Below are 23,786 nucleotides of genomic sequence, written 5' to 3'. Positions count from 1 at the left end.
ATTTGCAAAGAAAACAGCATGTGCATCAAAATAAACTATTTCCAGCTGTGCAATTCGAGTTCTAAGCATCCCAGAAACTATTCAGAAAAGTCAAACATGACTTATAAAAACACCAGTATAGGCTTTTAAGGCCTACAAGTAAAAAACTACATTTTCCGCGAAAATGACGTCACTTCCAGTGTCTGTCAGGAAATGGCGGACATTCGATAGTTCGTGTTGACATCTTTTTCAATGTGGGAAGTGTTATGAACAGCTGATCGGATCGGCAAAGTGTGTTTCTGGAATATTATGTTTTTGTTCCTGCAAGCGCTTTTTATGCAATTTTTGCAAAGCTATATGTGGAAGGAAACCGTGGCCGAGGACAAGCTGATGGCATCAGATGTAAGTACAACTCCTCCGGTTTCATATGCAAAACAAATTATTGCGCTAGCTTACCCCGTTCAGGTTCTACAGGGATTTAAAGGGTTAACAATAACAATGTATTGAATAATGACTTTAAAAAAATTATATAAAATAGTGTGCAGATACTGATAACAGTGCAAATGTTTGCAATATAAAAAATTAATGAAAAATGTAAACATTATGTTTAGTGAACTTTGCAGTGTTGCTCTGTGGTGCAGCTACGACACCGTAGCAAAGTTTACACACCATGTCTACTTGATCCACGTCTGACTCCGCAAACCCATAATGTTTCCACACCACTGAAGTTTTTTTTTTTTACCTCTCTTTTCAACCAACGGCAATCACTCTCCTCTCCAAATAACTTCGGCTTAGCTTTCCGAGCTTTCCTCGGGTCCTCTTAATTGTTGTGATGCGTGTTCGAAATGCAGAGAGGTGCGCTCGATTTGCCATACGGAGCAGCGCGAGAGTAAAGCACGAGGGGGGGCTAATAATCGGCTCAATCATTTTTAATGATCTTTGAAAGCCCAGATCGTAATCGTGATTAAAATTCAATTAATTGAGCAGCCTTACTGTCACGCAAAGGTTTAGGGTCACTAATGAAACCTGAAGCACTACAATCAGCCGATTTCAGTTAGTGTGTCAGAGGAGGAAAACAGCAACGTAGTTTAGAGTGTGAATATGGACTTTTTTTTTTAATTTGCACAAAAGAACGAGATAAATGGTAAAGTGGAAAACTGCATCCAGGACAGAAACAACCACATTATGCTGCTAACACAACTTCGGTTCTTTTGCAAGCATCTGCACAGACTGCATGCTAAAGCTAAGCTAGTAACTGCATTATTTTCAAGAAAAGTGTTGTGTGTAATATGTGGAATGGTGGCTTGAGTCTGCAGAGGCCTGCAGAGGCAAACATGTGAAAATGTGCATCATGCTAGTGGGTAAACAGTGCTGAAGATTTTTCATACAGCATATAAAAAGCAAAACAAAATTGTGTACTTTCGCGCCTCACCTCATTACTACAGAACCCTCTCATTTTACCTCTTGCACTGTGCAACTCCAACACTGATCACAATAAACAGCGTGAAGACCTCAACAAACATGTACAAACATTTGACCCACAGCATTCAATTAATTCGCATGAGTGTTGCTGCTTGGTGGTTACTCTCAAAACGGAGCCAAAGAGAACCCAATGAGAATCAATAGGAGAATTGATAAGAAAGAAATCAATAACGGATATTGATAATTGAATTGGAATTGCTAAATTCTTATCAAATCCCATTCCTAATGTGTACACAGGCCATTTTCAACAAGTTTACCTGAATACCTGATCATGTAAACACAGATGAAAACCGTGTTTTGTCTTCTGTCACAATTCTCTTAATTCTTTCATTTTGTGAAAAACAACACCTGAAAGAACATGTTAATGAGCACAGAGATAAAAGTAGGAGCATTACTCACCCCAGAGGTTTCGGCTTGTGTGTGTCTAAGGAGTGTAACTGGCAGCGTTTGTTCTTTTTACTTTTCGGAATAGCGTCAATCACGTCATTCAATTTTGCCCTGTTAAAAAAAATGTGAATAAAATAAAAAATGTAAAAATTATAACGACTTTAAATAAAACAGTGTAAGTACACTACTATCATCTCTGACACTAAACTGGTAGAGTGGCAGTAGCTACTGTCACTGCTTGTTAGAAACCTGAAAGCCTTGCGTGTACATATAAGAGTTAAAAATTTATATTGATTAGCACTCTGACCTGTAATAAAGCACTGTATTTTTCTCTCCAGCTTACCCATGGACATAGAAGAGCGTGTAGAGTTTCTTCACATCTGCCAAACATGTCTTGGTGACAGAGAGCATGCCTGTGGGTTTCACAGTGAGGGGCTCCAGGGCTGGGTTCCCCGATTCCACTAGATGTGAGAAGAGACGCTCCACACTTCGTCTGCAGCCCACGCATGGAACCAGCTGAGCTAGTGCACTGTACACCTCTCTTGATGCCACCATCAGAGCAATATTCAAGTCCTGCTGGTTCAACTTGGAGTGATACTGTGAGCCAAAGAATCACCACTGTTAGCAAATAACAGAGGGCAAGCTACCTCTTTTAAGCTAAGCTTGTGTAGGTAATAGGATTTTTTTTTTAATTTTAGAAGAAAGGAGTAGAACAAAACTCACCTCAGAAAACTGTTTCAAGTGTGAAGTGTTTATTTCGTGACTATCAACATCCATTACACTGTCAGAAAACTCCATTACCATCTGATGAGAGACACGAGGTAACTGTAAGGCTTAACTGTATTCCTGTGTTACATTTTAATGTATATCAAATGAGCATAATCACAGGCAAAACTGTCTCTTTGCTTTGACACTTTAACGGTACAGCAGTCACATGCTAGCTTCATTAACATTTCTTTTTTTTACTGTGGCTATACCAAAAGACAAAACAAACAGCTTTCTCACCGTGAGTGTTTCATCGATATACAGGGGGATCTGTCTTGCAAGAAATGGGTATTCCTCTTCCCCCTCCCTGCAGATTGCTACTAGGCGTGCCATGACTTCCAGTTCTACCTGCAGATTACACACAGCAAACCCCCTGATCAATTTGAACACAGGCTACAACGAGCTAATGCTAATCTGGTGCAGGTTACTACCGGCCAACAACACGATCAAGCGATCTGACAAATCACCAGGTGCAAAGGGTGCTAATTATCAGCCATTTGCTGAATTTAACTACATGTGTAATGGTGCAAATGCAGATATAGAAACTTGGATACAGATTTGTACCGACCCTAGATTTATCCTGCTAAGTTAGCAAAACAACCTGGTAAACGAGAGCTTCAACAGATGACGAGAGCTGAATTGCGTTTAATGTTGTTATATTCATTTGCACAAGTTTGGACCAAAATAATTCCAGTCATTAAGACGTGTTTATTAGCGCTGGCATTTTTTATCGCTGAGCAGGATAAACCAGTAACCGGCGAGTAGCAAGTTATCATTAGCATGTTGGCTAATTTCATTTCCCAAAGCGCTTTTAGAAAGTGAGGAAGCCAGTCGGCGTATTCAGGACGCGATGTTCTCCTCATAACGGAGTGTATGACAGTTTAACACATACTTTATATGTTACAGTGTTGCTTTAGTTTCCCTACGCCCTGTCGATGCGAGTAAACTTGGTTAACTTATCCGTTTGCTGATCGTCAGCGTCGCGAATTCTACAAAGCTAACATTAGCAAGCTTGAATACGGCTAATATAAAGTTCAGCTGGGTGACTGGCTACTTAGCGTCCGACACTTTCGTCCGTTTTTTTTTCCAACACTTACACGATTGATTTTTATTATCTTGGCAGATAAAGGCGCACGACTACAACTAACCATTGATTTTACTTACCCTCTCCTGAAAGACTCCTTAAAGAAATAAACAACTGCGACAGTGAGAGAAGCTGCTACGGTGGCGGAATCTTCATTACTGATTTCACCTTTGCCCTGCTCACGTAGGCGCTGACGTCTTAAAGCGTGCGGCCTACAGAGGGCGCTATGTTGGCAGGAAAAAGCCGATTCACGTTCACATTGTAAGTGTAGATTGAAACAAATCATAATCTTAGTGTATCATAGAGTATAGTATATCATATTATAGTTCGTGGCAATTCAGACATAAAACTAAACTTAAATAAATTCATTCATTGTAATTTACTGGATTCTTTAGAATAAACTGTTTCATGTTTCTAGAGCCGATGATAATGCTCATACGTTTGTGAGGATGGTGGTGGGAATAGACTGATGATAATGCACAAAGTGCATAATTTTAAAATGATTAAACAAAGCGTAGATTTTATTGTCATATTTCGTTGTATAAACTAGAATAACCACTGAGATTTGAGTAGAACATTACTGTGAGAAAAAGAAACAGCTGCATGTTACATTGAGGGTTAGGCTATAATTTTAGCTCATTTTAACAGTCAGATTTGACAGTGAAACAATTGTGATGGAGTTGAGCTTTATTCAAGGGGCCAAATAAAAATATTTAATGAAACAATTGGGAAATGCAAGCATTTTTCTTCACAATCCCCTTCTTGTAGGGTCTGAGAAAATAACTGGTCAAATCAATATAGTGACAAATTATTAGTTTAATAATTTATCAGGAGTCCTTTGGAAGTTGCAAATTATGGACATAATTCAAAGATGTTTGCCATGGCCTTATTGTCTGCATGTGCATCTTTATTTTACAGATTGTGATCAATGTCATATTCCAAGCCTTCATGACACTTTTTTTCTTCCCATCATTCTACTACATTTTGATCTTAGTTTTATGTGTCTAAACAATGCAATTTCTTCATTTAATTGTCCATTATTTTCTATTTAACCCTTCTATTTTGTGCCTGATCAATAGTTTGCATCTTGTGTTGAAGTCCATTTTCTCTCATTAAGTATTTTCTTTATGATAGACTCGGATAATGATGATGAGTGGTTTCATGTTGTACAGGGTTTCATCTTTTTCATGGAAATGATACTGCGATCATTCACCATTTTGTCTGCTGCTGATATCCTGTTCCTTGAACTTAAAGAAGAAAGTCTGCACCTGAAGTCATGCTGTGGTACTACTTTTAGCTGCTCCTGTATTTCCAATATGTAGGGGTGATAACAGCAGGTAGCTCCGCATATTTGGGTTGACATATTTTTATGCCAGAGGCCCTTCCTGAAACAACCCTCAAAGGATTTTTTTGTCCAATCCCAGGACTGAACTGGAAATTTTTTACTTGTTAAGCGAGTGTTTAAATCATTAATTTACTGTGGTATTCAACTAAAATAATTTTTTTTACCTGAATGCGTAATATGTATGCGCATAACTGTAACAAAGTCCTTCTTCATCTTCAGTTTAATGTCACTCACTGTGAGTGGAATGCAGAAACTAGCAGCAACAGATTACATGTTTAGAAAAATGCATACAAATGCAAAATAACTGAGCCTCACTGAATATCGTAGTTCATGTCCTCATTTATTCACCCATATACATATAAAAAGATATTTGCATAAAATATTCTGCACAAGATTATTTTCAGCATGTAATCTTTTAAATGTCAGTTGTCTGGACTTTCAACGTCTGTCACTCCAGCAGTAACAGACATTTAAACAACCTTTAAAATAACACAAATCCTTTTCAGTGCACAGAATTACCAGAATTTGACTGTAATTCCATAGAAATGTAATACATATATCACAAAACAATTTATGAACATGTACAGCAGCAAAATACACAGTGAAAAAAAAGTGCTACAATTAATCGTGTCCACAACTGAGTTGGTCAATCCTGTCATGACATTGGCAAGCAAGAAAAACAGCAGCTGATTCCTGCTGACAGCTTGAATGAGGCACAGTTTCCCTATTTCACCGCTCTTTTTGTCACCGTCGTAGTGCTTTTTGTACAAATTCCATGACGAAGGTACAAAGTGACAGCCGGATGCTCTTTTAGAGAACAACAGAATGATATCAACTAAACCGAGGCAGGACAAGAAAAACAAGGACTGTGCGACACTCCAGAGGTAGAAAGGGAAATTGGCCAAGCGGCGAGAGACTGGTTCCACAAGCGTCTGACATGCGTGCAAAGCAGCATACAGGGCGAAACTTCCCAACAAGAGGCTAACAAGTGTTCTGAGCCACTCTCTAACATTGGCTCGTGGCTGCATCACATAAAGTCCAATTTGAACTCCTGAAAGGTAGATGGCCACATAGCCAAATATAGAGAACAGGCCCTCTTTGTTAGCATGCAGAAAGTCCTTTTCTCTGTCAGTATTGTGGATGATAAAAGCTTTGAGCCCTGAAGTCTCCAGAGTGAACTGATAAAATCCGCTGATCAGAAGGGCAAAGATCCACAGCAGACTGGTTGGTAAAACAACTAAAAGCACAGAGGCCATAACTCTGACGATGGCTAGTGTGAAGAAGAAATTCCAGTGGACGCCGTATTCTGTCACGTGCTCGTGGTAGCTGGTCATTTTGACACTCACTAGCCTCCCCATGCCAAGAGCAACCAGGGGCCAGACAGACAGGAGCTGCTTTGCAACATGACTCATTTTGGACCCTGAGATGTTCCTCCTCCGTGCTTCAGGGCACACCAGGGCATTTGCGAAGATAAACGCTCCAACTCCAAAGTCCATAACCCCTGTGCCATAGGTCTCCGTTTTAGCATATCGTCTTGGGAAGACACTGAAGTCTACGGCCAGAATGCTGATGGCTGTTTTCACATTTACAAACACCCTGAAGAGAGTCACAAAGGGAACCTGATTGAATTCAACGTGACTCTGCAGAAAGGCGCTGAAAGTGTTCTTCGGGCACCCACAGCAGATGTAGCAGAACACACAAGCAGAAAAAAAGGTCAGGCTCACGGCGACCTGGTGGAGAACGCTGCTCAGAACAGTGCACGACAGGATGAGGGGTACAATGAGAGCACAGAAGTCTAGAAGCAGGTGAGAAAACAGAGGGTGTGGTAGTGGCAGGTTCCCTTTGGCTTGATAGTAAAGTATCAAAAAGAGCCCTCTGTTGACAACACACACTGGGGAGAGGAACAAGCCCAGGGCCACCTCCTCCAGGCTGGTCCCATTGAGATTGCTGACAAATGCCTCCTTCAGTTCCCTCTGAGCCATGGCCTGCACACATTTGAATTCATTATTTTAGACGCTGAAAGAAAATTACTGGTAAAATCATTGAATACGCAACACAGACAGTGGAAGATTAAACCATCATTCGTTGATTTTGCTGGGACAAGGATAGACTTTCTGAATAAAAGCTGAGCGTGTCCAGAGGGGTCACGGACATACAGGCGAAGCAGCCTTTATTAGTAGACACTGACTTTTAACGAAGTACTGGGAAAAACAATGTACCTAGATCATCAGCTGGATATGAATTTCAATTTGAACTTGCAAACATAATTTCACCAGTGCTTACTCAGTGCAGGATAGGAACTCATTTCTCTCGTCTGCTCTACGTCCTTTACACGCTACAAAGATTATTTACAGTTTATAAGAACTTACCCAAGGTTTGTCTGTTGCGGACTGGAACTAGCTTACAGATATACCGGTTTTACAGCATTTCTAATTACAGCTGCTGAAAGCCAGGAGACTAACCCAACCATGATGTCTGCACCTACAGAGAATGCCTTCGCTCATTTCCGTATTGGTTCTCTTGACGCATTCAGGGGAACTCGGATTTCTGTCAACTTCCAATGATAACGGCGCAAATATTTTTTGTGCATGTTGAATTAAACGACTGAAAAAAGGTATTTACTTACTATTTGTAAGATTTTAGATTTCACCACCAAAGAGGCTTAGCATCATCGAAATCAAATAAGTAATTTATTGGGCCCTTAATGTGGAAGCATATTGGAGGACGTAACAAGAAAACTATTACAACAATTATAACATCGAATTAGCTGGTCATTAAAAAGTTCATCTTGCTAGGTCATAAATGTCCCAGTTTTAGGGAAACATGTCCCTCATAGAAATCCCAGCCGGTGCTGGATCACAGGTACATCTGGGTCCGTGAATCAACAGGAAGAGGGCGGGAATAAATGCGTGGTTTGGGAGTTCGGGGGCAAGGCGGTCAGACAGACAAGCGGGACAGCAGGCTCGCCGAAGGTTGTCCTTAAGGAATTTTTTTTACAGTAATAGAAATAAGTTTTAGGTCTGAGAATTAGAATAAAAGACCAACTTAATCAGTACAAAGCAACCCTTTTTGTCAAAGTAGTGTTTCGGCTTACTTTTAAGAGAGACACGAGGGCAGCGGTCAATCAATGAGCTCTGTGGACGACCGACGGGACGTTAGAGAAGGATATAGAAATGGAGGAGCAACGGTGAGTTGGAGCATGAGTATGACCTGTCCACAGTTTTTCTGTTTACGAAATTTGCCTTTTTGGTTTGTAAATTAAATAAATAAATAATATGATTAAAGGTAACTTGACTAGGAGAACATTAACGAGACTGTACCTGTCTTCAATTTTTGATTGGTTGGATCTAATTTGGACTCTCTTTGGAGTATTTTATTAATACACAAATACCTGAGACTCAATAACATTTCCGTTATGCAGCGTTTATGATGATGATGATGATGATGAAGAAGATGAAAATAGTGCATGCAGTGTAAGAAATAAACGAAGCTACACTTATAGAAGAATAGCTGCGCATTTTTGTTGTTGACATTAATAACGCAAAAGTATGGTAGCACCAGGGAACGTGACTCGAGATGGTCAAATAGACGTGTTTAAGTATATTTCAGAGTGCGATGCCCTGGGCCGGTCAGTGGCTCGTTGTTTGTACACTATGCTTTACATGGAGGTAGTTGCTAGGTTGCAAGTATGTAATGTATATAAACATCATTCGCTAAATTGGCAAATTATTGAATGGCGTTTGGCATGAGCGCGACAGCCAAGGTCTGGAGGTTCTCACAGGTAATGGAAAACTAGAAAAATCACTTTGTCTTCCTATATGTTATGTTTGTAATTATATTTATAGGTTAACTAGCTTAATAAGACAAACATTGCTCTAACAGCGATTTCATGTAGGCTACCTGCTATGAGTCAATGTGTCCAGGGAATTAGTCGTCTAGTAATGGGCATTAAATTAATGCAATTATTTACGTGGTTTAAAAGTAGCCTTGCAGAATGATGGTATGTAGGCTACCTGCTGTTGGATTAAAGCTGTCTGTACACACCTCAGACTGTTGACAGCAGTCAGACAGCCTGCAGGCCCATGCCTTGAGTTAATGGCAAGATAAAGTGGAGACCTAGTTGTCTAGGTGATGTGATTATATGATTTAATTGAATAATAATATATTTAATATCCCTAGCTTCCTTTAGTTCTTTAAAATTGAACCATATTCATAGATAAAATAAGTGTTTTCCCTTATTTTGTTTATTATCTTTCACTTTACTCCGTATGTTGTAATGACTAACCATTTTACATACCTTTGGCATTTACTTAACTTGAGATGTTAAGTAATAGGTGAAGGCATTAATTCAGAAAGTCCATCCTCTTCAGCGGTCCCTTAATGATTCACTGGAGGGAGAAATTCAGGCCTTCCTCATTGATGAAGACCAACTTTACACTTACGATGACCTCACCAAAGTCAACCCAGTGACCCCAGCGACAGGTATCCATCTCTAATGTCTCTATCTTTTAAATCACTTGATAATGTAAATACAATGACGTAATAGGGCATGCTTGTGCCTGCTGGTTGACCTATTTAAATGATTTAACTAAGCTTGAGTTTAGGCAGTGTTTTCCACTGTATGGCACCTTAATCTTGATCTGCAGTGCTGGCAGTGTATTATTTGTCCACATCAAGATAAAATCTGCATGGTTGATACAATTTTAATGTGTGAATGACTGCTGATGCAGTGTTATACCTTTAGCCTTTTCATTACACCTTTACTTACGTTTTCATTCTTTTTATCTAAGTTTTGATATATAAGTGTAGTCATACTGATCTATTTTATAGATCATATGTCAAAAAAACCTTGAGGAAACTACATTACAGTACAGATTATTATTTTTAAAACATTGTGTAGGTGCATCTGTAAACATTTGTAATAATGCAAATTTTCCCACTTAATGTCTGATAATATTTGTTCTTTCCCTGACAGTGCTGAAATGCCTGCAGGTCAGGTACAGCATGAAGGTGTTTTACACCCATGCTGGCTGCACCTTGGTGGCTCTTAACCCCTTCCAGCCCATTCCAGACCTCTACTCTCTGGATGTGATGAAGGAGTATCATTATGCTCATCAGCCCCAGGTATTTCAAGCAGCTCCCATTTGTTTTGTTTTTTTTATTTGGCTAGCATATGTAGATATATATTTCTGTAGATTTGTGCTATAATTCAGTTCAGTTCAGTTCATTTTTATTTCAAACATTTCAAACATGTGCCTTCACAATCATTACAAACTATTATTCCATTATTTGTTTGAAAAGGAGTAGGTAGAAGTATTTACTTATTTGTCCCTACCCCCTTAAGTTTTACCTCTCATTCATTTAATTGTTTTTTTTGTCTTAAATTAAACAAACAACATATGCAACAAAAATAAAGCAAAACAAAACATACATCAATCAAAAACAAGAAATTAGCAAGCCCCTCCACAGTATAGTTTCTTTCATATGATAAATACAGAATGTGTATATTTGCCGATACACAAGTTATGGAAAAACAAACAAACCAAAACCAAAAAAGAACCACAACACCATTACCAGCAACGTTACCGTCCTGGGTTAACCCCGTTTTCTTCATTCTTATACTTATTTAAAATTAGGTTTTTATATTTTACTTTAAACTGTTTTATGTTTTTACTGTCTTTTATTTCTTCTGTTAGACTGTTCCATAATTTAACTCCTGCAATTGAGATAGACATTGTTTTTAAAGTTGTTCTAGCACTTTGAATTTTTAAATTCCATTTCCCTCTTAAGTTATATCCACCTTCTCTTTCTATGAACAATTTACCGATTTCTTTTGGAAGCAATTTATTTCTTACTTTATACATTATTTGCGCTGTTTTAAGCTTCACCAAGTCTTGGAATTTAATAGCTTGCATTTTGACAAAGAGTGCATTTGTATGGTCCCTGTACCCCACATTATTTATTAATCTAATGGCCCTTTTCTGTATTATAGTTATTGTTTGTGTGTTACTTTTGTATGTGTTTCCCCAGACCTCTACACAGTAGCTCATATATGGCAGTAGTAAAGCACAGTATAAAATGTGCAGTGCTTTCTGATCCAACATATGCTTTGCTTTCCCCAGGACGGCAATGCCCCGTGCCAATTTCCCCCGAACATAAGTAATGTGTGGCTTCCAACAGAGCTTGTGGTCGATGATCACCCCAAGAAATTTTATTTCATTTACTCTTTCTAAATATACATTGTCAACACATATTTCTACTTTGATGTTTTTCTTTTGGTTTCCAAACAACATAAATTTTGTTTTATTTAGATTCAATGATAATTTATTTATATCAAACCACTTCTTTAATATCGTTAATTCCTGTGTGATCATCCCCAAAACCTGTGGCAATTCTACACCTGAACACAGTATATTTGTGTCATCTGCAAATATTACAAACTTTAAAATCTCCGATACTCTGCAGATATCATTTAAGTACATAATAAACATTTTTGGACCCAGTACTGAACCTTGAGGTACTCCACAAGCTATATCCATCAAATTGGATTTATATTCATTTATTTGTACATATTGTTGCCTATTCCCTACATAGCTTTTTAACCATTCCAAAACCACTCCCCTAAACCCGTACTTTTCCAGTTTTTTTAATAGAATTTCATGATTAACAGTATTAAACGCCTTCTTTAGATTTAAGAAAATGCCGAGCGTATACCTCTTATTATCCATACATTGCGTTATCTTTTCCATTAAATCTATCAGTGTCAAAGCTGTTGATCTGTTGCTTCTGAACCCATACTGACTATCTGTCATTAATTCATATTTTTCCACAAAACTGTCAAATCTTTTTATGAAGAGTTTTTCCAGTATCTTAGAGAGTATTGACACTGGTCTATAGTTTGTAAAATGATGCCTTTCACCGGTTTTGTAAATGGGAATAACTTTAGCAACTTTCATTTTTTGTGGAAAAACTCCTTTTTGAAACGACAAGTTGAATATATATTTTAATGGTTTTACGATACCATCAATAACTGTCTTTACCGTTACCATATCAATATCATTCCAGTCTGTACTGGTTTTGTTCTTAAGTCCTCTAACTATGTCATAAATCTCTTTCTCTTCCACTGCTCTTAAAAACATTGAGCTACTATTCCTTTCAATATTTTCACCAGTGTCCCTTTCTATTCCATCAACCTTTATTTCTTCTGCCAGTTTTGGCCCTATGTTTACGAAGAATTCATTAAAGCCATTTACTATCTCTTAGGGTTAGGGTTATAATGGGAGAAGATGAATAGTGGTGCCATCAGTGAGTGTTTCAAACCATCCAATGATGCAGACCTACTCAGTGAAACTCAAAAGTACTGCTTTTATTAACATCTGGGAGGTCTTTAAGCTATTGGGTGCTCTGCATGCAGTAAGTATGACCATCCATTTAATAAATCTGGACATTTTTGCCTGCAGGAGTTCAAGCCGCATATCTTTATTGTGGCAGAAGAAGCCTACAGGAATGTTCGGGGCCAGCTGGAGCCGGTGAACCAGTCCTTGGTGGTCAGTGGTGAGAGTGGTGCTGGAAAGGTAAACCAGACACATGCAGCATTAAGCTTAAAGTGCAAGCTAACTGAATAATGAACCAGAATGTCAGTTTACTTGTTACTTTTTGCAACGGTTTGTCCAAAACAGAAGCACTTTGCATGATTTGAATTGCAAATCATTAATAGACGATAGTTAACTGAAAATAGTACAATGACAAGCTGTCATACGTTAAAAATGGCAAATGTTATTGTTTTGTGCAAATGATATGCTCATTTGAATTTGATATCTGCAGCATGTTGGGACAAGGGCAATGACAATCTGGAAATGTGGTGTGATGCCAAAAAATATTGAATGTTAAATTAGATCAGCTGGTAACAGATTATTAACATAACTGGTATTTTAAAATATTGAAAGCACCCCAAAGCGGCTAAGTCTTTCTGAAGAAAACTTTGAGTTCAGAATGATGTTTCTCATCATAAAATTGAGTGAAATCACAATGCAAGGGGCAACTATAAAAATCAGTGTCAAAGCCATCCTATTCAGGCCCTCGGGTATTAAAACCTGAATTAAAAACAGACACGGTTGTGTGGTGGAAATCACTGTGTACACTTCTAAAATCCTTTAACAGTGAGCACTGTTCATTGTTGCTTCCACAAATACCAATTAAGATTGTACAGTGAAAAAACCTGTAATGTTATGTAAATAATATTGAGCAATGACACCAGCTTGTTTGAGAAGGACTGAGGTGAAATGGAAAACTGTCCAGTCAAATCTTACTGGAAAGAGACATTTGTTTTTATTTATATTTTACTTAGCTTAGCAAGTTTTTTGAAAACTGGGTTAAACAGTACCATAAAAAGTTGACTGCTCAAGTGGGAGTATGAGCCAGTTTACTGTATATGGACTAACCTGATTAGACACTAAGAGCCAGATTTAGTGGCAAAACCCTCTTTTGATGTTTTAAAAGCTGCTGTCGGGATTTACTAAAGAGGTGCAGTGTTAGTTTTGAGACTGAAAGGTGTAGACACAAGAACCTTTGCAGCTGGCCTTATTCTAAATGAGTGTAAGAGTTTCGTTTTCAGAGCACAAAATTCTGGGAGGAGAATATTTCAATGAATCACATATATGTGGTTTTTGGAATGAGGGGACAAAGATTATTGGAAAGAGTTTGTCATTAAGACAAAATAAAAAAATCCTTTATAGATCCCACAAGGGAAATCATTGTGTTACAGTGGCAGGACAAAGAAGAAAAACGGTACAGTCTACAATAAATAAACAACATAGTAAAGGTGAAAGAGCCATAGGCGCATAGTGAGGGCCTTATACTGTGGGAGGGCAAATCATTTTTACATACACAACAACAAAAACAAAATAAAAACGTGTTTAAGTTGGAGAAGAATAAAAAGTGAGACTGAAATTGTTCAATAGAGTAGTGCAAATAGCATTCATAAATATGTACACTTTAAATCTAAGAAACTGCTGCAACAATGTGTGATGCAGAAATATGTGTGTGTAGTCTCATGCCTGACCGATGTGTTCACCTGTCATGGAAGGAAAAGAAAGAAGAGTTATGGCACAGTTTCACAGGAAACGGCAGAAATGACATGCTGAAGCATTCTGTATGGCAGCGAGGCTGAATTGGTCTGAGGGAAAAGGAACTCTGCTGCCTCAGTAGTGTGTGATTAATTGTCCGTGATGCAGATTAGTTTGTTCTCTTATCCCTCACTGACTCAAACACCTTCAGATTCTGCCCAACAATGCTTCCAGCCTTGTGAACCAGTTTGTTGATCCTGCTGGCCTCTCTGGGACTGATCCTATCCTGCTAGCAGACAATGGCACTTGTTACCACAGACTGGTAGAAGTCTGTCCTATAACTGTGTAACACATATTTCTGCTATAGAGTAATCCAGATATTTTAATGTGGCAGAGTGGAGTTTTAGTGAACTGAGCTTACTTTAGAGCAGGGGTGGGGGAACTCCAGGTCTCAGGGGCCGGTGTCCTGCAGGTTTTAGATGTGTCCTTGATCCAACATAGCTGATTTAAATGGCTTGGAAGTTTTCCAGTGGCCTGGAAACTAATCATTTGATTCAAGTTTGTTGACCCAGGGTGATATCTAAAACCTGAAGGACACCAGCCCTTTAGGCCTGGAATTCCCCACCTACAGCCTCACACAGCCTGGAGAATAGAAAAATTGTGTCAAAGTAACATCATCAATAACCGAGTGGCAGCTTAGCATATTGTTAGGTCACCCACAGAACTTTTCACTCCCATCAGCACATTTTTTGCTACTGCAACATGACACAGTTTTTACCCTGTTTATTAGATCTGGCTCTTAGTAATCTGACATCTGTCTGTTTTTATTAATGCCCCCAAAATATTGCTCCTTGTTTACTGCAGTTCATCATACATGCTATAGTCTAGACAACCCAAATTCACCGTCCCACAGAAAGTTGTATGCCGGTATCTGCAGTAGTTTGACTGGCATAAACATCTCATGCATTCTTTCCTATCACAGATTTTTATTACTATTGTTTTAAAATTATTTTTAGATTCTCTTTCCACCATGCCCAAAGTTGCTTTTTTGTCACATTTTAATATATGCTTAAAAAAAACTCTGCTTGTCTCTTAATGATTTGTTTCTTTGTAGACGTGGACATCTCGCTGCTTGATGAAGTACTATGCCACAGTGGCGTCCGTCTCAGTGGTGAAGAGTCAGGACACAGTGGAGAGGATCGAGAGGAGAGTGCTGGACTCCAACCCTGTAATGGAAGCTTTTGGTAAGAGAAACAGATGTGTTTCTGTTAATGTGAAAACTGAATCCCATAAACGGTCGCTCATCATCATCAGCATATGTTTCGTTTAGGCAATGCCTGCACGCTCCGGAACAACAACAGCAGTCGTTTCGGAAAATACATTCAGCTACAGCTGGACAGGTATTTACAAACATTACTTGAGGTGGCATCGTCTGCATAGTGTTCTCTCTTACTTTCCCACATTTGCGGTCAATGTGTCGTTTTTATTTAAAGGTGTCAACTCTTAGTTGGGGCGTCTGTACAGACATATTTACTGGAGAAGACCAGGGTGGCCTGCCAACCAGCTAATGAAAGAAACTTCCACATCTTTTACCAGGCGAGTGAACAGACCTGCGCTACAGCTCAGAGATATTTTACTCCAGATATGTAGTAATTCTTTTCAGTATTAACATACATGAACAGTGAGCGATTTAATGTTTCAGATGATGAAAGGGGCCACAGATGAGCAGCGGAAAGAGTGGAAGATGTCACATGACCAAAGTTTTGTTTGGCTGCCAAATTCCGAGAAAACAATTGAAGGTTGGTGTCCTTTTTTATGTGTATTAAGCAACATGTCTACACTCATTTTTACATTTTATTTCATTTTTAGACCCAGGTCATTTTTGTTTTTTTGTTACCGGTTTTTGATTTTAAATTTTTTTTTTTTTTTTTATTTTTATAGAGGATTGTTTCCATGAGACAGTGGAAGCAATGGTTCATCTGGGCATCAATGCAGAAAGGCAAGGAGAAATATTTAGGGTAAGAAAGGATATCCTCTACTCTGCATTCTTTGCATTCACACTGTTGATTGGATTGGTGGGTAGATGTACTGGACATTTTAAAATGTTATTTAAAGTGCAGTTTGTAATGTAGCTCTCAATGAAGGCCACAGACCAAAATGCATTATTCAAGTAACAAGTGCTGTTAGATCTTCTACCTCAGAGTAAAAGTTGTTGACAAGTATTATGTGATGCATTTTTAATAAACACTTCCTTACTTATACTTACATTATAGTGGGCGCTAAGTGCTTCTCAGAGGGTGGTCTGGGGTTTGCACCCCTTAGCCACGTCAGTCACATAATCTTGCTGTACTATAATTAAGAAGTGCTTGTCTACAGATGGAGATTCTAAAGCAAAATCTGAGTTTCTAATACTTCCTATCAGGTTAACCTTTGGACCATTAGAAAGTTTTTAAGCCAGTCCACTGAGTCAGTCTGGCAAAATCTGCTGTAGGACATTGGGCGTGGGGTCTCGTGGGTGGTGAGTGGGGATAGCATGTTATCTCAGCTCTTTAACTTTCAGTGGTTTATGTGCAGTGTTTTTTTTTTTTCTTCTTCCCCCTCTCTGTTGTTGTAACACATTACAGATATTAGCAGGAATTCTCCAGTTGGGAAATGTCAGCTTCTCCTCTTCAGCAGATGAGTCACAACCTTGTCACCTTGATGCAAAATCTAAAGGTACTGGATATTGTTTTGCTTTGACATTTGTTATAAAACATTTCCAGATAATGAATGATTAGGTATATATGGTAGTTACATTTCCATGTTTTTTGTTGGATTGAGTAATAAGTTCTATGACATCACCACACCTGTCTCCTGCCTTTAGACTTCTTGCAGAGGGCTGCTGAGCTGCTGTGTGTTCCTGCTGAGGAGCTTCAAACATGTTTAATAGTAAGAACTCTGAAGGCGGGGAAGCAAAGCGTGCTCAAGCCGTGCTCTCAGGCAGAGTGCAGTGTGAGGAGAGACTGTCTAGCCAAAGTCATTTACGCCCAGTAAGAATCTCCATTTGACCATCAACAACTTCTCAGAGTGCAAAAAAACTGTTGCTAGAATGGATGATGATGTGGGAACATGTTTGTGGAAACTCTGCTGTCGTCAGAGACTTAAATGTTAAACCGTCATGCCGTTTTCTGTTTACAGTAAACATGAATATTGTCTGTTTACAATCATTATAGCATCTCCATGCTTGAAAATAAGTGTGTGACTTTTCCCACCAGGTTATTTGAATGGCTGGTTACATTCATCAACAACAGCATATGTGCTGATAAATCAACGTGGTGCAACTTCATAGGTAAAAGCATTACTTTCTCAGATAGTGCTGAACATGAATTTCCAGCTCTATAGCCAAGCTCACAGAACTCCTCTGTAATCTTCAGGAGTCCTAGATGTGTACGGCTTTGAATGTTTTCAGACCAATAACCTGGAGCAGCTGTGCATCAACTACGCCAATGAGAAACTCCAGCAGCACTTTGTGGCTCATTATCTCAGAGCTCAGCAGGTAGTTTTGTTTCTCTGAAGGTAATCTGTTCAGATTTCTCAGTGGGCTGCTATTTTGAGTGCTCAAGCAGATTTCAGATTTAATCTGTCAACAAACTAAAGCGATTTCAACATCTCCTTTATTAGGCTATGGGATAATAAGATGTTTAAATGTATCTCAAGAAAAGTTTCAGAACTGCTATATTAGACATGAACAGCAGCTAGATCATCAGATTGTTTTTCCTGCAGCATTAATGTCAGTATTTCATTTTACTATTAAATTTGTATGTTCTACATAGATTTTTATCACCATCATCTGATAATGCCTTTCACTACAGTAGGTGGCACTCATAGGGAGCATTTGCTAAGGGTCAAACCAGCTAATGCAAAGAAAGCCTGGCTATGTTGAACTTCTTTTGCAGTGTACTCCTCTGACCTTGGGCTTCAGGGGGTTCTTCACTTTTCACAAAAGCTCTAGCGATTGAAAAAAAAATTAAAATGTCTTGTATGTGAATTTTCTTTCTTTCTTTTTTTTAATCACTACTTTTTCCAGGAGGAGTATGTGTCAGAGGGTTTGCAGTGGTCCTTTGTCAAATACCAAGACAATCAAAGTTGCCTCGATCTTTTAGAGGGAAGCCCCATCAGTGTGTTCTCTCTTCTTAATGAGGTATGCTGGCCATTAAGAAACAAACAGAAGGAAATATCATACAGACTCAAAAAAAAAAAGCAGAAAAAAACAAAATTCCAACATTTTACCAAGCTGGGTTTAATTTTACACCATTTCTTCTCTTGTCTACTTTTATTCTTAAATGTCCTAGTAGTAAATGTGCCAGATAAGCAAAGTGAATACAATTTACTACCATCAGAATACCACCTTTGTGGACATTTCATGACCAGAGGTCTTTTATACCTTGTAGCTTTCCTGAATAAATCCAGGTGATATGTATGATAGACGTGTCACTTGCACATAGCTGTCTGATTTTTGGCGATGTTACTGGGGCACTTTCTTGTTAATGTCTTTGATGTCTGTAAATGTGAGGCCTTTGTTGTGGTTTTATTTCTCTGACAGACACCACAAAACACAAATGGAATTTCCAAAATAAATAAACAAATAAATTACTTTTTTTTTTAAAAAAAGAAAAAAGAAAAAAAAGGAGAATGTAAAAAGCCACCAAAATCAGACCTTCAATCATTAGCTTGATTTTGCATTCTAAATAACCTTTCGGTTGGTCTTCACTGAAAGGCAGTATGGGGGTAAAATCAAAAGAAGTGCGACTCGTTTTGATAATCACCTAAACTCCTGAAAACAATTTTTCTGAATCCTAAAAACACAAGAAATCAGTCTGCATAGTTGTGTAAGGAAGTGTTAACATGTGCAAATTTCTGTTACCATGTTTTGTTTTGTGTTTTTACATATTGTAGGAGAGTCGTCTAAATCGAGCCTCGGATGCAAAAGCGTTCCGAGTTCGTCTGGAGAAGGAGCTGTGTGACAATGCTAACATCAGCTGGGACAAGTTCAGCAAGGTGCCGCACTTCACTGTGGCCCACTACGCCGGCAAAGTTGGCTATCAGATAGAAGGCATGGCGGAGAAAAACAAGGTGAGAAAAGCTTTCAACTGTGTCAGAAATAAGCTGAATATGTATTCCTTTACTGCACTTCTGCTTAGATACTGATTTTCATTTATTTATGTATTTGTTTTAAGGACCCAGTGCCACCAGAGCTAATTAGCCTGCTTCAAAAGTCCTACAACCAGCTTCTTCACCAGATCTTCAAAGACAATGAAACTGAGAGTCAGATTAAAAAGGGGCCTGGTAAAACCACTGTGGTCTCCAAGTTCAAGGTAGGATCCAGCTCTAGCCTTCATAATCAGGGCAATATAAGCTAGTCACAACCTCTTTTATAGTTTGGAGGCTTTAGTGCTGGCACTGGTAATTGCTAATATCTCATTGTAGAACTCACTGGAGACCCTGATGAAAATCCTCCACTTCACAACTCCTCACTACACTCGCTGCATCAAGCCAAACCCTGAGTGCAAGCCACTGACTTTCAAAAAGGAGGAGGTAGACAGTCTACTCCCATGTTTAATAATCTGTGTTTTAACACCACAAAGACAACACTGACATGTTTGAACAAAAGGCAAAGGTTTCACTTGATCCTTGCTGTTTGTTTTCAGGTTATCATTCAGCTAGAGGCCTGCGGGATTGTGGAGACCATCCATATTAGTGCTGCTGGATTTCCAATAAGGTGAAACTTTATTGGAATATCAGCCTAATGTACCATTTAATTTCTGCTGGATTTTGGTTGACGTCTTGTCTTTTGGTGCACAGGATTCCTTTCCAAAGCTTCCTGCAACGTTACGCACTGATCGCTAAACACATAAAGTTGGGGGGTCACAGTGTTGGTGAGTACAGCTTGTGGTTGAATCCATTTCTGGTCAGTTTCGCATGTTTCGTGTTTGGGGAAAATAGTGATTTTTATCTCCTCTCTTTAGGTCTGCTGGTTTATTCTGCTTTTCCTTCAGTAGCCCTCTTAGTAAACATGATCCTCAGTACTCTACTCTCCTTGGGAACTTTTTTAACTTGGTGCATTAAAAACAAAATAACAAACAAAATTTGCAACCTTTCCAGGTAAATGCATGCATGACTGTTGGAGCTTGCCTTGCATGTTCCTGCATTTTTTTTCTCAGTTATTATGTATCAACTGACACTTAGCTTCACTGCTGTGTTCAGCTGTCTTTTTTTTTTGTTTGTTTTTTTTGTAGTTAGTAAAGTATAAGGATGATGGTCAAAAATAGTTTGGGAGATCTCCCAACTTTTTGTCCAGTGTGAACATGGAGTTGACGTTAGATGGATTTTAGTGATCTTGAATATTAATTGTACTTGTTTTAGTGACATTCTTTTACAGCCCACATCATAAATATTGTGATAAAATGTAAAGTGTGTAATTATGTAAATGTGCACAGTGCTTTCTTTTTATTTCTGCATGCTGTGTGAGACTGCAAGGATTTATTAAGGTCAAAAGAACCACCTGTGGATGACATAACACCTGATCTAGACATTAATGTTCCTTAGATCTTACTGGGTCGCGTTAATAGCTGGATTTTGACAGACTGATCCGAAGGTGGATCAGAGTGTTTAAAGAAATGCTTTCGAACCCAGGAGCCTCCTGCTGTGAGGCAGCAGTACTAACCGCTGAGCAATGTGCTTCCAGTAAGCAAGCAGGCTCGCCTTAGTGATTCATCAGTTGGACAAATGCCTAAACAGACTTACAGAGCTGCTGTCACGTCTGTAACTTCTTAGCACGTGCATGCACAACCTGAATGCTGCAACATGCTGTGTATTATTATAAAAGTTCATATCTCCTCTGTGTTCCTCTCCGTGTGCATGTTAAAAGATTAAAAAATTGGTGTTGAATTCACAGCACAGCGGCTATGGAAGCTGTGCTGTTGATTCAGATGTGTTTGCTCCCTTGCTGTTCTTCACCCGTTACACTTTTTAACCTCACACGCTGTTACTGTGTGATAAACCTCAGTCTCACAGTCTGAGTGCTGCACAACTGTGAACATTACTATATCTTTAGTGGATCACTTAATCTAACTTGTGCTTGCCTTCAGTGTTAGATTTGGAAGCTGACACTTGTCCTCAGCGACATGTGGAGAAGATCCTCAGTGTGGCGCTGAAACACCGCTGTCTGAGTGAAGAGCACAGTACATTGGTGCATTGTGGGAGGACTAAAGTTTTTCTCACACAAGTGATGGTCAGTCATTTAAAATCTGTGTGTTTCATTACAAACAAACAAGCTTATTTATTTTTAGAATTCCTTCAGCTTCTTTTTTTTTATTTTTTTTGTTGCATTTTGTTTGTTTGCTCATGCAGTCTAGTTAGTGGTATAAATGTTCCAGTTTTCTTTTTCTTTTTGAGCACACTGACCTGTCTGACTCGTCTCACAGCTAGATTTACTGGAAGATCAGAGGAAGAAGATCCTGTCTCACTGCGCCTTTACCATTCAGTGCTGTTGGCTACGGTACCAGCGGGGCAGACGGCACACCCACCGCCAGTCTGCTACTTTGATCCAAGCAGGTGAACTCATAATGCGCCTGTGAAGTAATGCAAATTGTGGCCCTGTTCCCACAGGTTCTCTGCAGGCTTTGACCTGACGGCTGGGCCCACGGTGACCAGCTGCCGGTGTCTGCACACTCTGTATTCAGGCTGTTTATCCCTTTAACGACAGAGCCTATCACAAATAACTACTTCAGCTGTTCAATACACATGTTCTATTATTACTGGTGCTTTATTTATTTATTTATTTATTTATTTATGGTTCTTGTTCTGCAAGAGAAACAAACCTTTAGAATAAGTAACTTGTTTTAAACTGCCTGCAGTGGTGCGGTCCTGGCTAGTCAGGAATCGTGTCCGGAGATGGAACAGAGCAGCTGGAGTCATCCAGAGCACCTGGAGGAAGTGGAGGGTGAGATTATATTTGAACGCTTATCCTCATGTGTTAAGTTTTACTGCTTTTTTCATTTCACTGTAAATAACTTTGCTTTTATTATTATTTTTTACATCTTCTTGCAGTTACTCTTGAAATCCTTGGCTGAAGCAGAACTTGATGACGCAAAGGACCTGGTGGAGGAGGATACACCCGCACTGACTCCTGTCGTCAGGGAACGGGGCTCAGTACAGCTCTCCACCATCCCGGAGCCCGTCACGGTGCAAGGGTGGCCCATGGGCCTGGCTCTAGCCTCTGCACCGTCCATGACTGTGTCTTTGACAGCCACAGGCTTCCAGAAGATGATGTCTGTCATCGCCTCCCTCAACTTGCCATCCAGGAGGGGAGAGTACCAGGTGAAGACCAACCAGTACACGGAGGAACTCGCCTCCATAAGGGCTCAGCCCAAGGTGAGGACACAAACACCTTCCAGAAACGTTTTCATTTTGTTCATCTGATGGTCTTCTCTTTCTCGTTTCCTGCACAGGGATCCGTAAAGCTGCACTGTCAGCGATCTCCGCTTCTCTACGCTGACAGGCAGCCGGACCTGAAGAGCGACGTGACGGGGTTCAATGAGATCCTGCTAGAGAAAACTCTGTAACCGCTGCCTCAGTGCGAAACGCTTCTTGCAGTGAAGCAGCTGCTTCTCCATAATCTGACATGAAACATGGTATTATTTCATGCTGCCACTGTGTATGTAGGTTAAAACACTAATTGCCACGTTTGTTTGTTTTTTGTTTTCTTTTTTTCAACGAAGGTCGAAACTGATCTTACCCTGTCTTACAGTGATGAAGGGAATTATAAAACCTGCATCCTTGCATAATTATTATTTATCAGAAGCGTTTATGTAAGCTGGTGCAGTGCTAAAAATCACCTCCAGTTGCCTTACGGCCCCAGAGATGACAAAATATATATAAATATATCACCTAAAATTCCAAATCGGAGTCAGGAGAGTGGATACAATCCTCAGCTGCATTTAAGATAACGTAACCCCTTCTTTTCATTTCTTTTACAGAAAGAAATGAAGTACCATTCACATTTCTCTGTGAATGGTACTCATGGCCATTGATCAGTGGTTGTTGATCAATGGTCATGAAAATGTGCATAATTATGATGAAGGAACTGACCTCCCAGCCCATTGTTCCTTCAGTGGGCTGGTTTCAGTCATTATGCAAATGTACTGTTTATAAGATTGGGGAAACCTGCAGTCAGCTGAGACTGAAGAAGTCACTTGGATGAGTGACGAAACGTTTCTCCCACTGAAAACGCTACGTCCAGATGAACAGAATCAACTTTAGGGGATTCTTTTACAGAACTTGCCATGTTTGTCACATGTAGAAAACAGCACATGGTGTAGATGGGATTATGGTGATGCAGGATAAACACTAACTCTTTTTAAAAGAAATCTTTGTAAAGCTCAAAATTTAAGGCATAATCTTGGCACTTTTTTAAAAGAAAAAAAAAATACCAGGGCTGCAGGCTTTTGTCTCCTGATAGATGATCAGAGTATTAGGCCTCGAGACAAGTGCCTTTCTTAGAATCCACGATCAAACCACATATGAGCTGTACATGTATTTATTGGGCTGATTATTTATCTGTGACTTAATTTTTCCAGTCTTCTGTTTCTGATTCTTGTGTAGTTTTGTGGTTGCTGCTAGGAGGAAAATGGTAATCGAG

The 23,786-nt window shown here is 39.2% G+C and overlaps 3 protein-coding genes across 5 annotated transcripts in view; 1 reads left to right on the top strand and 2 right to left on the bottom strand.

The window, feature by feature from the left end:
* Nucleotides 1-3,906, bottom strand: part of ggnbp2 (gametogenetin binding protein 2) — a 9,212-nt gene extending 5,306 nt beyond the window's left edge. Inside the window, exons 1-5 of the mRNA XM_005737804.1 lie at nt 3,778-3,906; nt 2,854-2,961; nt 2,572-2,652; nt 2,192-2,445; nt 1,861-1,959 (exon numbers count right to left, since the gene is read on the bottom strand). Of these exons, the coding sequence (XP_005737861.1) occupies nt 1,861-1,959; nt 2,192-2,445; nt 2,572-2,652; nt 2,854-2,946 (527 nt within the window). The 5' untranslated portion in view covers nt 2,947-2,961; nt 3,778-3,906. The remainder of the gene's footprint in view (nt 1-1,860; nt 1,960-2,191; nt 2,446-2,571; nt 2,653-2,853; nt 2,962-3,777) is intronic.
* Nucleotides 3,907-5,363: 1,457 nt separating this feature from the next.
* On the bottom strand, nt 5,364-7,562 carry pigw (phosphatidylinositol glycan anchor biosynthesis, class W). The gene is made up of 2 exons (XM_005737803.1): nt 7,412-7,562; nt 5,364-7,027 (listed from the first exon to the last, which is right to left on the bottom strand). Exon 2 carries the CDS (start codon nt 7,022-7,024, stop codon nt 5,558-5,560), a length of 1,467 nt encoding a protein of 488 aa, XP_005737860.1. The 5' UTR covers nt 7,025-7,027; nt 7,412-7,562; the 3' UTR covers nt 5,364-5,557.
* Nucleotides 7,563-7,981: 419 nt separating this feature from the next.
* On the top strand, nt 7,982-23,141 carry myo19 (myosin XIX). Of its 3 annotated transcripts, XM_005737801.1 has the most exons (25): nt 7,982-8,014; nt 8,144-8,229; nt 9,413-9,524; nt 10,018-10,166; nt 12,503-12,616; nt 15,222-15,351; nt 15,438-15,507; nt 15,601-15,703; nt 15,810-15,906; nt 16,049-16,125; nt 16,732-16,822; nt 16,971-17,136; nt 17,362-17,435; nt 17,521-17,642; nt 18,174-18,287; nt 19,043-19,219; nt 19,324-19,461; nt 19,574-19,681; nt 19,795-19,865; nt 19,949-20,022; nt 21,235-21,377; nt 21,571-21,700; nt 22,003-22,088; nt 22,196-22,519; nt 22,597-23,141. In XM_005737801.1, exons 2-25 carry the CDS (start codon nt 8,170-8,172, stop codon nt 22,708-22,710), a joined length of 2,844 nt encoding a protein of 947 aa, XP_005737858.1. In that variant the 5' UTR covers nt 7,982-8,014; nt 8,144-8,169; the 3' UTR covers nt 22,711-23,141. The 3 variants fall into 3 exon arrangements, with proteins under 3 accessions (XP_005737858.1, XP_013767504.1, XP_005737859.1); XM_005737802.2 differs by lacking the exons at nt 7,982-8,014; nt 8,144-8,229 and adding an exon at nt 8,714-8,823; XM_013912050.1 differs by lacking the exons at nt 21,571-21,700; nt 22,003-22,088; nt 22,196-22,519; nt 22,597-23,141 and adding an exon at nt 20,113-20,248 and having other exon boundaries at nt 7,982-8,229; nt 21,235-21,312.
* The last annotated feature ends 645 nt before the right edge of the window (nt 23,142-23,786 follow it).

This window comes from Pundamilia nyererei, unplaced genomic scaffold, assembly GCF_000239375.1.
Source record: "Pundamilia nyererei isolate P.nyererei 1_Seehausen unplaced genomic scaffold, PunNye1.0 scaffold00080, whole genome shotgun sequence".
NCBI lineage: Eukaryota > Metazoa > Chordata > Actinopteri > Cichliformes > Cichlidae > Pundamilia > Pundamilia nyererei.
This window is presented reverse-complemented; position numbering and strand designations above follow the sequence as displayed.